At 46.6% G+C, this 13,274-nt stretch overlaps 2 protein-coding genes across 7 annotated transcripts in view; both read right to left on the minus strand.

Moving 5' to 3' along the window:
- LOC310712458 (guanylate-binding protein 1-like) overlaps positions 1-4,540 on the minus strand; it is a 64,383-nt gene extending 59,843 nt beyond the window's left edge. For 2 of the 4 annotated variants that reach the window (XM_083515540.1, XM_083515539.1), the window contains exons 1-3: positions 4,059-4,284; positions 2,260-2,474; positions 1,184-1,311 (exon numbers count right to left, since the gene is read on the minus strand). In XM_083515540.1, coding sequence (XP_083371666.1) covers positions 1,184-1,311; positions 2,260-2,455 — 324 coding nt within the window. In that variant the 5' untranslated portion in view covers positions 2,456-2,474; positions 4,059-4,284. Of the gene's footprint in view, positions 1-1,183; positions 1,312-2,259; positions 2,475-4,058; positions 4,285-4,457 lie in introns of those variants that run through there. The other 2 variants (XM_083515541.1, XM_083515542.1) reach the window with 2 other exon arrangements.
- Positions 4,541-8,529: 3,989 nt separating this feature from the next.
- Positions 8,530-13,274, minus strand: part of LOC310712453 (guanylate-binding protein 3-like) — a 45,006-nt gene continuing 40,261 nt past the window's right edge. For all 3 annotated transcript variants that reach the window (XM_083515525.1, XM_083515523.1, XM_083515524.1), the window contains exons 9-11: positions 11,525-11,627; positions 10,468-10,661; positions 8,530-10,013 (exon numbers count right to left, since the gene is read on the minus strand). In XM_083515525.1, the coding sequence (XP_083371651.1) occupies positions 9,798-10,013; positions 10,468-10,661; positions 11,525-11,627 (513 nt within the window). In that variant the 3' untranslated portion in view covers positions 8,530-9,797. The remainder of the gene's footprint in view (positions 10,014-10,467; positions 10,662-11,524; positions 11,628-13,274) is intronic.

Raw genomic sequence — 13,274 nt, forward strand, 5'->3', positions numbered from 1 at the left:
AGGGGCGGCAGCTGCCCAGAGGACTCCCAAGGAGACAGGAGAAGAGATAGGCTGAAGGAGGGTGTTCCTACAAGGGATGGTGTTTGAAAATGGGTGTGGGGCTGCCAGTTCTGCAGGCCAAGGGATGACATAACTGGGCTCCTGAGCCCCACTAGGGTGCCACAGAAAGAATGTACTTGGTCAAGGTTGCTGTGGACTCAAAAAGGTTGAAAACCTCTGGCATAGCCAAACCTCTGTGCAGCATCCTGTCTCATTCTCTCTCTCTCTCTCACACACACACACACACACACATACACAGGGACATGGATCCTATTTAGGTGGCCCGGAAAGCAAGAGCAGACCCTTTACCTTCCCATATTTCACTAGCAATGAAGTAAGAAAGGGACCTTTCTCCTATGGGACGCAGAATGCTGAATTCACAGAAGTTTGGTTATTCTTCCCCCTTTACTGTCACCTGATAAATCTTCTTCTGCAGCAGCTTCTAATTTATCTGCTACACAGCATTTTCTGTTCTTAATCTTGGCTCTTTCAGGTGTTAATTCGATGTATTGACTGTCAAATCAATACATATTTTTTACAGATTTGATCATATTTCTTGATTAATAGTGATATTGTGTCCTTATTCATTTTGAAAGCTCCCTTGATTGCCTCTGTTTTTATGCATTCATACATAAAATGTTCTGAAGGTTGAAATAATAATATAATATTGTGGGGTTCCATCAGTGTCCCATCCACTGACCACCTGCACCAAGACCTCTCTAGTTTCTACATTTTAATAAAGATTAGCCATAGGGTTTTAAAAGATTTCCCCCCTCCAGAATCTTACTTTTTCCTACTACAGTGGAACCATGGAAGCTGAACACCTGTAAACTCAAAAGTTTCAGTTCCCGAACGATTGAAAACCGGAAGTGATTGTTCTGGTTTTTTAATGATTTTCGGAAGCCAAACGTCCGGCGTGGCGACCGCAGCTTCCGATTGGGTTCAGGATTCCATTTGACTTCCAGGTACGGCTGTTTCTGAGATACAAAGACATTCCCAAACGTGTGACACAGGGATGTCAGATAATTCACATAGATATCATCCCCCACTGCTGGCCACCAGCTCAATGTATTTTGTCACGAGGCTCTTTTGAAAGTGCTAGTCCTCCACAGCCCCCCCCCAGCTGCCATCTCCCCCAGCTCACCTTCTGCACATCACCCAACCCTTCTGTGTCCAGTAACACCAGGGTGAAGTCAGGCTTCTTGGGGTGAGGGAGGCACCACATCCAGATTCCCTTGGTCTGCGCCTGCACTGTGGTACCCAGACAGAAACCTGAGGAAGGAGCAGACAGTGATTCCCATCAAGAAAATGAGAGCTCCCAAGGCTTTGATCCTTTGCACAGTTCCTTGGGATTTAGCCTCATTGAACCCGAGGCTCACTTCTGAGGATCAGGCTGCAAGATCACTTTACTCCCTAGGCTATTTTGGCTTAAACCCAGAATATGTATCCCACAAGAAACAAAGTAGATATGTTGGGAAAGAAGCCAAGTGTGTGTAACCCCATTTACTTATATTGATGCTCCTTATTACTCTCGCCTGTTGAAATTTAGACTGGAAGCTCCCCAGGGCAGGGACCTACTGACCATTTTATCTGAAATGCACCATGCACATTGATAAGTCTATATAAATATTCCACGACAGCCATTACTCCCCTGTCTCTCTGTTTCCCCCTAGGCTAGGCAGAAAACCCAGAGGCCCTGAAAGCCGATTCCAGCTGTAGCAAATAAAAAAAATCCTTCCTGTAGCACCTTAAAGACCAACTAAGTTAGTTCTTGGTATAAGCTTTCGTGTGCATGCACACTTCTTCAGATACACTGAAACAGAAGTTGCCAGATCCTTCTATATATTGAGAAGGTGGGGAGGGGTATTACTCAGAAGGGTGGTGGGAATCGGAGATTGGCAGATAGCTGAGATGAGCCTGTTGGCGACTCTTAACGACTGTAATAGGTCTTACTGTAGCAGACGTCATTGCTTTGCTCCAAACAGTGCTGGATTAAGGGTGGTGAAAGTGGTTCCCCTGCACAGGGCAATGAACCGAAGGGGTGCAAAACTGTGAAGCTCCAGAATTGAGAAGATCTGTTTTGGGGCGCCAAATTTTAGCCTCACTCAGGGAGGCCAAAATATTATTGAAGTCTGCCCCTGCTCCAAAGAGGCCTCATGCAAAGCTACTAGACTCCAGCCCTTCCCTTGAATAATGGGGATTATTCATGAAGCCAGTCACCTTTTCTCTTGCCGGCAAGCCTGTTCATGAGGTAGGACTTGCCAGTGCGGTACAACCCCGCAATGGCCACCACCACCACTGGCTGGCAGATCCCGGCAAGCACCTCTGCAGCCTCCCGGTTCACCACAAGCTTCCCGTCCGGCATGTTCTCAATTAGGCAAACAGGAGCCGCCATGTGGACCTGCCCTGGGGCCATCGTGCAAAAGATGATGGGTCTGCAAAAGGAAAACAGAGAAGCTCACAACACAGTGGAAACTCAAGTGTGTCTCTGCCTATTAGTGAGCCAGCATTTCCCAAACTTGGGTCTCCAGCTGTTTTGGGACTACAATTCCCATCATCCCTGACCACTGGTCCTCCTAGCCGGGGATGATGGGATTTGTAGTCCAACAACAGCTGGAAACCCTGGAGTGAGTGAATAAGTGAAACCTGACTTGGCAGGGCAAGACGTTAGGAACAGCACAGATCACGTTGCCCAGATCACCATTCTCAGGATAGCTGTGACAAGTCTACACCTGTTCTAGAGGCTTGAGGTCCTTGGCATCAGATGCTGGCACTGAAAGCCAAAGGTGGTGTTGGGGGGGGTTACTTGCTATGCAGGGGCGTCTTGCCTATAGAGGCTAGTGGCGCAGGATGCCAGGGAAGAGGCTGAGGCTGGATGCGGTGCCTCCCGGCGTCAGCTCGCTGCCCTCGCCCATCTCGTTGAAGCAGCACCGCCTGGAGCCTCCGCCTCTTCCTTGTTGGAGGGATCTTTGCACCACAGTGTCAGATATATTTAAGAAGGCCCTGTTGCTATGCACCATGCCCAGTAGTGTAAATACATTGGGTTGGCTGGAAATTAAAATATTTCCTTCTTTTTATCATAGCAGAAGAGACAGAAGAGCAAATGCCTATTTTTTGAAGGTGAATGACTGCCACCTTTTATTTTATGTACCGACACTAAAAATAATTAACATTTTTTTTTCACATTGCTGATCTATTAGCGGGAGGGCTGTGTATAGAATTACAACCTTTTAAACTGATTTTGGGAGGAAATTGATCCAATATGCAGGCCTTTTTTTTTTAAGTACAGTACATGAGTCAAACATATCATTTTATTAATACAATAAAATACACTCTTCCAATCTGATATATGTTACAAAATCAAACTAGAAAAAGGGAAGGAGTTTTAAGATCTTTATCAGAGGCATGCGCTGTCATAACACAGAAACATTTTTTTTTATAGAGTCCAGGTTTTCCTTCCAATACAATTCTACCAGTGAATCAGATTTGCGGATTGACAGCAGGAACCTTGTAAAGCTTACTCAGAAGTAAGGCCCACTGCTTTCAAGGAGGGAATACAAAGTGTGTTCAGGCTTGCAGCCTTCCAGTGCAATCCTCTCTCTCTCTCTCTCTCTCTATATATATATATATATATATATATGTATTCAGAAGTAAGGACTGTGTAGAATGCTTACACATTACTCCCATATACATTTACACGGGAATAAGTCCCACTGAATACAGTGGAGCCCATTTCAGGGTAGACACAGATGGTGCTATTGATAGATTTACTGTATTAGCATGGGAGAGCAAAGTTCACTTTAAACCCTTTTCTAAAGAACTGCGCACTTCCGATTTCGCCCTTGCAAAGATTGGGGGGAGGGGCGCGGAAAGGCTGACTTAACCCTTCCCCTGCCTGCCAGTTGGGGGCGCGGAAAGGCTGACTTAACCCTTCCCCTGCCTGCCAGTTGCTTTCCCACAAAATCACCCCCGTCCACTTTCCCACCCTCCCCGGCCAAATTCCAGCGCCTTGACAGCACCTTCTTCCCGGAAGGCTCGGGTTACCAGTTCTGGATCTCTTTCTTGGAAAGCGCCCCTCTCCCTTTATTCTCTGTCTGGCGATTTCACCTCTGCAAAGATCCAGCGCTAGCCGCAACAGCAGCAGCAAGAAAAGTGCAAGCAAAACCTCGAAGGAGACGGCGAGGAAATCGGGCTCGTTTCGCGAGGACGGCGCAGCAGCTCAGCCTCGGACGGTTACGAGCGCCAGCCCGAGCCCAATGGAAGGTGGCACCGGGCGGGCGGAGCAGAGGGCGAGGCTCCAAAGTCAAGGCAGAGACGCCCAGAGATTTCCTCGAGCAGAATTCCCCTTTTTTTGCAACCCAGCGCCCCCCCTCCCATGTTTTGGTCTCGGGGGTTCATTCCCGCCCCCGCCCCCTTACAGTTAGTTATCCTGGCCGGAACAGTCAGGAGTCCAGCAAAATCTGGACAGAGCCACGTTCAGAAATTATTTGAGCCCCCCCCCCATAATCCACTTCTGGTTACAACCCCAAAACTATTTCACCATTTTGTCCACCAGGGAGCAAAGTTCAGGCATTGCAAACCTGCCCTGCATGATTTTTATTTTTATTTTACTTTAGACCGGTGGTTCCCAACCTTTTTTTGGCCATGCCCCACGTAAGCATCTCTAAAATCCTGGTGCGCCCCCCCCCCGACATACAATTCGTATTATTCTAAAAGTGAACTCTTATTCACGTAGAGGAAGCCTAAAAGGCCATTAACTGTTAATAAATCGTTCTCAAAATGCACCCCCTTAAAAATCAAATTGCCCCCCTGTGTGGCGTGTGCCCCACGTTGGGAACCACGGCTTTAGACAAAGGGCGGGTGAGGGGAGTCGTGCTAGAAGTTTGCAAAATTACGCATGGCATGGCGAGAGCGGATAGAGACACGTTTTCCACCCTTTCTCATAACCCCAGAACTCGTGGACATCCCAACGAAGCTGAATGTTGGAAGATTAAAAGGAAATGCTTCTTCGGGCAGCGCATAAACTGTGGAACTCACAGGCAAGGACGGTCACCGATTTGGCTATGGCTTTAAAGGAGGACGAGACCACGTAGAAGGGGGCCAAAGGCGGCAAAATGCTTCTGAATCCCAGCTGCCTGGAACTGTTCCATCTCCTGAGAACAGGATGCTGCATCCAGCCTCATGGGGGCCGCCAACAATGCGCCGCTTCCTGGCCAAGGGGGCGGGTTGGGCGGGAACGTGAGATTGGCCTGTCTGGGTGGCGAGAGAGCGGAGGACCGAAAGTGAAAGCAGGCATCCGGCTGTCTCTTTCCTGACAAGGCGAGCGATTCCGGGAAATCAGCGCTTCTCACTCCCGCCTCGATAAAGATCTCCCTGGCAACCGTGAAGACGAGGAAGAACCCTCCCGTCTCCAGACAAAAATAGGGACTTTTTTCTGAATTCCCCTTGCAGCACTTTGATCCCAAACCGAATAAATTCCTGCGCAAAATGACTCGTTTGTGTGCGTTGCCCCGGGAGTGGGGGGCCTGGGCATCGAGTGGTTAGGTCGTTCCCTCCACGGTGGGGGAAAGGCATTTGTGAGATTTTTCTGCCTCAGGGGCCAAATGAACTTGATTGGCCTTTGGTCTGAGTGGTGGAAAGGCACCATTTGCAGTTCCACTTCAGGCAGCAACATTTGGGGGGATGGGCTTCGAGCGTGCGTAAGAATAATCGAATGGTGGAGTTGGAGGGGACCCTGAGGATCGTCTAGTTCAAACACCCACCCACCCACCCTGCAATGCAGGAATCTCGCTAAAGCAGCCATGGCAGATGGACAGCCAAGCTCTCTTTAAAAACCTCCAAGAAGGAGAGTCCAGAGGTCTGAGAAACGGTTCTGGAGATAGTTTGTGGGAAATGCCCAAATACCTGTTCTGAAAAATGCCAAAATATGTACCTGGCAATACTTCTATTAGTAAAGGTAAAGGGACCCCTGACCATTAGGTCCAGTTGTGGCCGACTCTGGGGTTGCGGCGCTCATCTCGCTTTACTGGCCGAGGGAGCCGGCGTACAGCTTCCAGGTCATGTGGCCAGCATGACTAAGCCGCTTCTGGCGAACCAGAGCAGCGCACGGAAACGCCGTTTACCTTCCTGCTGGAGCGGTACCCATTTATCTACTTGCACTTTGAAGTGCTTTCGAACTGCTAGGTTGGCAGGAGCAGGGACCGAGCAACGGGAGCTCACCCCGTCACGGGGATTCAAACCGCCAACCTTCTGATCAGCAAGTCCTAGGCTCTGTGGTTTAACCCACAGCACCACCCGCGTCCCTCTAAGCTAGCCCAAATGTCACAAATTGGTATGTGAACTTGAGTTTTCCAAAACATTTGGTAATTGAGGGTGAACTTGGCTGACATATAGTGGTACCTTAGTTGACGAACGTAATCCGTTTCGGAAGTGTGTTCTTAAACCAAAGCGTTCTCAAACCAAGGTGTGCTTTCCCATAGCAGCGGGGAACTCAGTTTCCAAATGGAACACACTCAACATGTTCTGCTTACAAGGCAAAGTTCACAAACCAAAACACCTACTTCCAGGTTTGCAGCATTCTTGATCCAAGTTGTTCATAAACTAAGCTGTTTTTAAACCAAGGTACCACTTTATCTGGAATACCTAGTCGACAGTGCCGTTTCCCCATAAAAATAGCTCAAAAACGGCATTTTGTTTTGCCAAGAAAAGCTCAACAACTTTTCTGTCGGGATTTTCAGTTTGAAATATGTCAACCTTATCAGATATGGGGTCTTCAGGTTCCCCCCTCCCTGACTGGTGTTTTATTTGTGGGTGTATCCTGCAATGTGCTCTCTACACTGTAAGAGTGCATTCGTGACAGATACGTTCTGCTCTGCTTCCTAGTGCTTCCACATTATTGCTGCCTGGAGGAGCTATAGCGCAACAAAAGTGGGACAAAAATAAACCACAGCAATGATTATATGTATTGCTGGATATATTACCACATATGGCCAGTAATTGGCACTTCCTGGTTTCAACGCTTATTGTAGCTTTAAACCTTTATATGTTTATCCGTATAGTGAGGGCATCCTCATATAGCCAACTTATAATGAGGAATTGACACGAGACGTCACTCTCTGTCGATATAATTAGGACCTCGTATCATATGGATAAGGGGTTGTCCCTCGCTTTGTTATTTAATGAGAATTTGGCCAACTGTCAGGCACCTGCCTAGTTTGACAAATTATCATGCCCGAGACATGAAATGTATTTGGCTCAGCCACAAGGACTGCCTACGCCTTGAACCCTCCATGAACCTTGCTCTGTGCCCACAGGAGAGATAAGGTGCACACTTGCACCCACTCCCAGGCCCCATTGGAGGAGGACAGCTGCTGATCTTCACAGCACTTACAGCCTAGAAGAGTATAAGGCAACCACATTTGGTGCAGACCAACAGGATCTCATAATGGGAGAAAATGCCAGTACAGTGCTACCTCGGGTTAAGTACTTAATTCCTTCCGGAGGTCCGTTCTTAACCTGAAACTGTTCTTAACCTGAAGCACCACTTTAGCTAATGGGGCATCCTGCTGCTGCTGTGCCACCGGAGCACAATTTCTGTTCTCATCCTGAAGCTATGTTCTTAAACCAAGGTACTATTTCTGGGTTAGCGGAGTCTGTAACCTGAAGCGTATGTAACCCGAGGTACCACTGTACAGTGGATGTTGGCAAACTGAATTTTAAAAAAGCAAAATAATATCAGAATTGGAGCTGTCATGGATGCACAAGGTTAACGCTCAGGAACCTAGCAAAGACATTTTATATATTATGATTTTTTATGTAATGGACATATGTTCTGTATTGTTTTATTAACACTAATACACGTTAGTTGTGGCCTTTGGCTAGAACAAGAAACTTATGAGCTAAAGAACCTTTTGATCTGCTGTGCACAAGCCCTATATTTTATCCTCCCACTTTGCTGCTCCTGATATGACTCAACTTCGCCTTGGTGCAGAAACTCCTTCTCACCTTTTGCAGATTGGGAGTCAACCCTGGTTTCAAACTCTGGCCCCATTGCATGTGAGATTTGAGACTTTCTATCAGGCCAGGGTTTCTCCAGCAGACTCTGTGCTCCTGACTGACTGGAAAACAGGTGCTGGGGCCTATAAGTAGGATTTGGGGCACAGGGCTGTTAGAAAAAGCAAATTCAGATAGCATGACATTTTTGTGGATATCGTACATCTTTGTCCAGGCTGGCATAGTGGTTAAGAGTGGTTGGACAAGGACCTGGGAGACAGGGTTCAAATCCCCACATGACCACGACACTTGAGTGATGACCATGGGACATTCAAAGCCTCCCACAGCCTAACCAACCTCACAGGGCTGTTGTGGAGATTCAGTGAGGAGTATGCCACCTTGAATTCCTTGGGAGAAAAAAGTTGAATAAATAAATAAGCCACCTCTTCTCCCATGCCACAAGAAAATTTAATGAAACACACAATTAAAAATGCAATGTTGTGAACTCCAGAATTATTTTGTTATTTTGCCAGATGTTTATTCACATAAAAAACAACAACAACAAGTGTACAGTACAAGATCAAAGCAAACAGGCATATTTCAAATCCAGCAATTAAACCTACCCCCAGATGTGACGGTCAAATTTGTAAGCTTCCATTCGCTTACAATCTGCACCCAACCACATTATCAGGTCAAGTCTGTGGTAAGCATCACTCTACTAATACTGCAATATGGCACTCAGGCTACATCAACACAGCAGCTTTCTTTGTGATAGTGGCTTTGGTGTGACCTGAGACACTGTATGGCAAAAAGTTCTTTGTAGGCAACAGGCATGCAAGTAGCTAACTGGCTTCGTAAAGAGGTTGCCTTTGACAAACACAGCACTATTATAAGGTGTTCAAGGAAATCTGCACACAATCTGCATCTTCAATACACTCTTGGAAGACATTCTTGCCTCCCACTCGCAAGTGGAATTTTTTTACAGCTTCCTTTTTGCTTATTAACTTAATAATACAAATGTCAGGGAAGAAGAAAAAGGAAGTGTCAGTTCCGATGGGGAGGGTGGGGAAATCCTGGCAAATATGTTAATATGTGGGTGTTTCAGGGAACAACAGAAACTAAACTAGGGGACACCCAAATGCCCTGGCTAACACACCATCAACTACACACCTTCTTAAACAATGCAGTAGTAAAATCAACAGCTACTAGGCCCTTGACCACCTTCGAAAACCTTCTCCTAACAAGAACAGAACATAGCAAGGGGATGGTATCCACAATATACAATATACAGATGGTACCTCACACCACAGAAACTGGTGCTGATACGCCCAGGAACCTCGCCAAAATGCTGGAGAGGCTGGACCTCCACAGGCACATACTTCCACATGTGGTGGGAATGCCCCAAAACCCAACTCTTCTGGACAGCAGTCATACAAGAAAGAAGCAAAATAACTAAACAGGTACTAGAAGTCACCCCAGAACTGGCCCTACTAAACATCTTCCAAGATAGCAATGCCCACTCACACTATAAAGAGCTCATAGCCCACCTACTCTCAGCAGCCAGAAACTTCATAAGCAGACACTGGAGGGACCTGTTAGGAATAAACATGGAACACGGGTATCAAGCAGGATGGGAAACAGCCTTACTAGAAAAGTTAATCAATAAACTGAGACTGAAACTGACATGGGGAGAAATAGAAGAGGATGCCTTCACCACCACTGTCTCACGACAAATGTAACTGATCTGTAGGCCTTTCCCTGCTTGATCACAAGCGCTTTATAAAGTTAGAAGCCAGCGATCCAGCAAGTCTGGGGACAATACCAGGCAAAAAACATGTGGCAACATCTACCAGACCACCCAACACCCCTGCAAACCAAGATGGCTTCTTGATATTTTCAGCCTGTTGTCTCAGCTCATTAATCTCCCCATTTAGTCGATTTGCTTCTTTCTGAAATCCATCCTTCAGCAAAGCCTCTTGCTCCTGCAAAAAGAGAGAGCATTCACATCAAAAGAAAAAAGGGGTGTGATTCGGCTTTCGGTGTGCTTAAGAATACTTCCAGCCAAACCGAAAGGTAAAAGCTTTCTTCTGGTGTTCTAAAGAAGGCATCTAATTGAATGGAATTTAAGTTTTTAACGTCATTGTCTGTGCCACTTGACAGTCAAGGAGATGGCTCAGATCACGACGAACTTCCTTCCAACCCCAGAAGCTTCACTCCATAGCTGAGTGTGTCTTGCAAGGATGCCTGACCAGGAAAAACACTGCTAACTAAATTAGATAGGGGCCCTGGGATTGTGAGGAAGAGGGCTAACACTCCCCTGAGCCTGACTTGATCCATTTTGTAAGGAAGCACAACTCCAGAACCACCCAAACTGGTGTTCTTGTGTTTGCTTGTTGCAAATAGAGAAGAGGCCCAAGATGGGCCTGTGATAGTTACCCTGAGTTTACTCAGCATCATCATATTCTGCTCTTTCAGTAGATTGTCCCTTTCTTTCATCATCTTCTCCTCCAGCTGATGGATGTTCAGCTCGTAGCTCCGTTTCTGATCCTCCATCTTCTGTTCCAGCTCAGCTTGCTTCTGCTTCTGGATCTCCTGCTCTCGCTGCGCAGCTTCAGCCTTTGCCTTCGCCTCTGTCCCGGGAAAGGAAAAAAGGAAGAACGAATAACTGCAGGTGTCTGTGCAGTGTCACAATATATTGTTCTATGGTTACTGACTGCTATGGAGTTTGGGTCTGGCTCTGGCTAAAATAGGGTTAAAGGGGCCAGAATTACTGCTTGAAGTTTGTTAATGCTCAGTGGCCCTGCATACCGTTCATATCTGTATTTGGAGAAAGTAAGAAGCCCCAAAACAACTAGAAAATAGAAAAGTAGTAGCAGAAATAAATAAATACTCCAGAGCAGTAGTTTGTGGGACAGATTCAAGTGAACACTAGGAAATTTAGGTTTGCACATTCAAGTTAATTAATGAATTCTGTTGCCCTAGCGCAAGAATTCCACTTAAAAAAGAAACTTTTTCTGCTGTTAGGAAAGTGACAGGCAATTGAACTGAAAATTGTGGGATGTGAATGAGTAAAAGGGAAAATGTATAAGCACCCTACAAGCAAGTCAGGATGAATGTTCAATGTCATAAACAAATCACAATGAATGCTCAACAAACGTGGGATTTAATCAAACCTCTGCAGAAACTTTCTGTAAGCAGATTATTATTATTATTACTATTATTACTATTATTATTATTAAAATTTATATACAGCCATATACCATCAGCCTTGAAAAGCACACAGAGCTGAAAGAGAAAGTGAGAGAAAATGTCTCTTTTTCCAACATGCTTCTATGTCATTTTCAAGGGGTAAAAAGATAACCACACCCACAACCTCATGACCAAGTGGGCAGCATGTGGGGAGGCCCAGAGTCTTCATGGGCCCCAGCGGAAGACCTCCAGGGAGTCCATTGTTGACCACTGCCCCATGCATGCTACTTTCCCATCCCCTTACCTGCCATTTCCTTCTCTTTCTCTGACAGAGCTTGATCACTTAGCAGTATGGCTCTGCTGACATTCTCCTTCTCCTTGAGGAACTGCTGTAGGACTGTCTCTGCCTGCAACAGAAGAGTCAGCAGAGTGAATGAAGAGAGGCCGGCTAAAACAGATTGGGTCCCCTGCCTGCTTCAAGTTTCCCATTTTTGCTTGATAAGGTGAGAAAGGAGAAATACAAATGCATGAACATTTCTGCAGTGATGTTAATAGTAAAGAGGAAGGGAGACTGTCTGAAGCATGGACTGTGAGAAGATAGATGGCCCAGATGGCATTTGACTCCCTGGCAGGCACCCCTTTCATTTCAGGCACAAAGTAGATCTCATCCTGCAGCTAAGGGTTGTGGATTTCCTTCTTCTATTACCTCTGTATTAAAAAGCACTCCTCCTGAACGGTTAAGTCTGGTCAAAGGTGAATACGGGGCTGCAGCGCTCCTCTTGCTTTCAGGCAGAGGGTGCCAGCCTTTGTCCACAGACAGCTTTCTGGGTCATGTGGCCAGAATGACTAAACCACTTCTGGCGCAATGAACGCCGTGACAGAAACCAGAGCGCATGGAAACGCGGTTTACCTTCCCGCCACAGCGGTATCTATTTATCTACTCGCACTGGCATGTTTCTGAAATGCTAGGTTGGCAGGAGCTGGGACAGAGCAATGGGAGCTCAACCCATCGTGGGGATTCGAACTGCCAACCTTCTGATCAGCAAGCCCAAGAGGCTCAGTGGTTTAGACCACAGCGCCACCCGCGTCCTCTGTATTATTCACCCCTAGAATTGTGGCCCTCTAAGAGCCTAAGCTCTTAGAACGAAGATCATGGCCACTGGCCCCATCACCTCCTGGCAAATAGAAGGGGAAGAAATGGAGGCAGTAAGAGATTTTACTTTCTTGGGCTCCATGATCACTGCAGTTGGTGACAGCAGCCACTAAATTAAAAGACGCCTGCTTCTTGGGAGAAAAAAATGACAAACCTAGACAGCATCCTAAAAAGTAGAGACATCACCTTGCCCACAAAGGTCCGTATAGTAAAAGCTATGGTTTTCCCAGTAGTGATGTATGGAAGTGAGAGCTGGACCATAAAGAAGGCTGATCGCCGAAGAATTGATGCTTTTGAATTATGGTGCTGGAGGAGACTCTTGAGAGTCCCATGGACTGCAAGAAGATCAAACCTATCCATTCTTAAGGAAATCAGCCCTGAGTGCTCATTGGAAGGACAGATCGTGAAGTTGAGGCTCCAATACTTTGGTCACCTCATGAGAAGAGAAGACTCCCTGGAAAAGACCCTGATGTTGGGAAAGATGGAGGGCACAAGGAGAAGGGGACGACAGAGGACGAGATGGTTGGGTGGTATTCTCGAAGCTACCAGCATGAGTCTGTCCAAACTGCGGGAGGCAGTGGAGGACAGAAGTGCCTGGCGTGCTCTGGTCCATGGGGTCACGAAGAGTCGGACACGACTAAACGACTAAACAACAACAACAAGAGCCTAAGAAGATATGTTGAGGGATGCCTGTGACTGGATCTGCTAGCATTCTGAAAGTTACTTAACACTGCTGGGGACTGCACATCACATCAGAGCAGCCAGGATGGAAGAAAAGGTCATCTGCTTTCCTGAGCTAAGCAGCCCTCCAAATATCCCATAACGCAAGGATCTCTCAGTGCCACTGTGTCCTAGTCCAATCTGCAATCTCTAGCAATTGATTTTAAGTAAATTTCAAAGC

This window comes from Podarcis liolepis (assembly GCF_965112155.1).
Source record: "Podarcis liolepis genome assembly, chromosome: 7".
Taxonomy (NCBI): domain Eukaryota; kingdom Metazoa; phylum Chordata; class Lepidosauria; order Squamata; family Lacertidae; genus Podarcis; species Podarcis liolepis.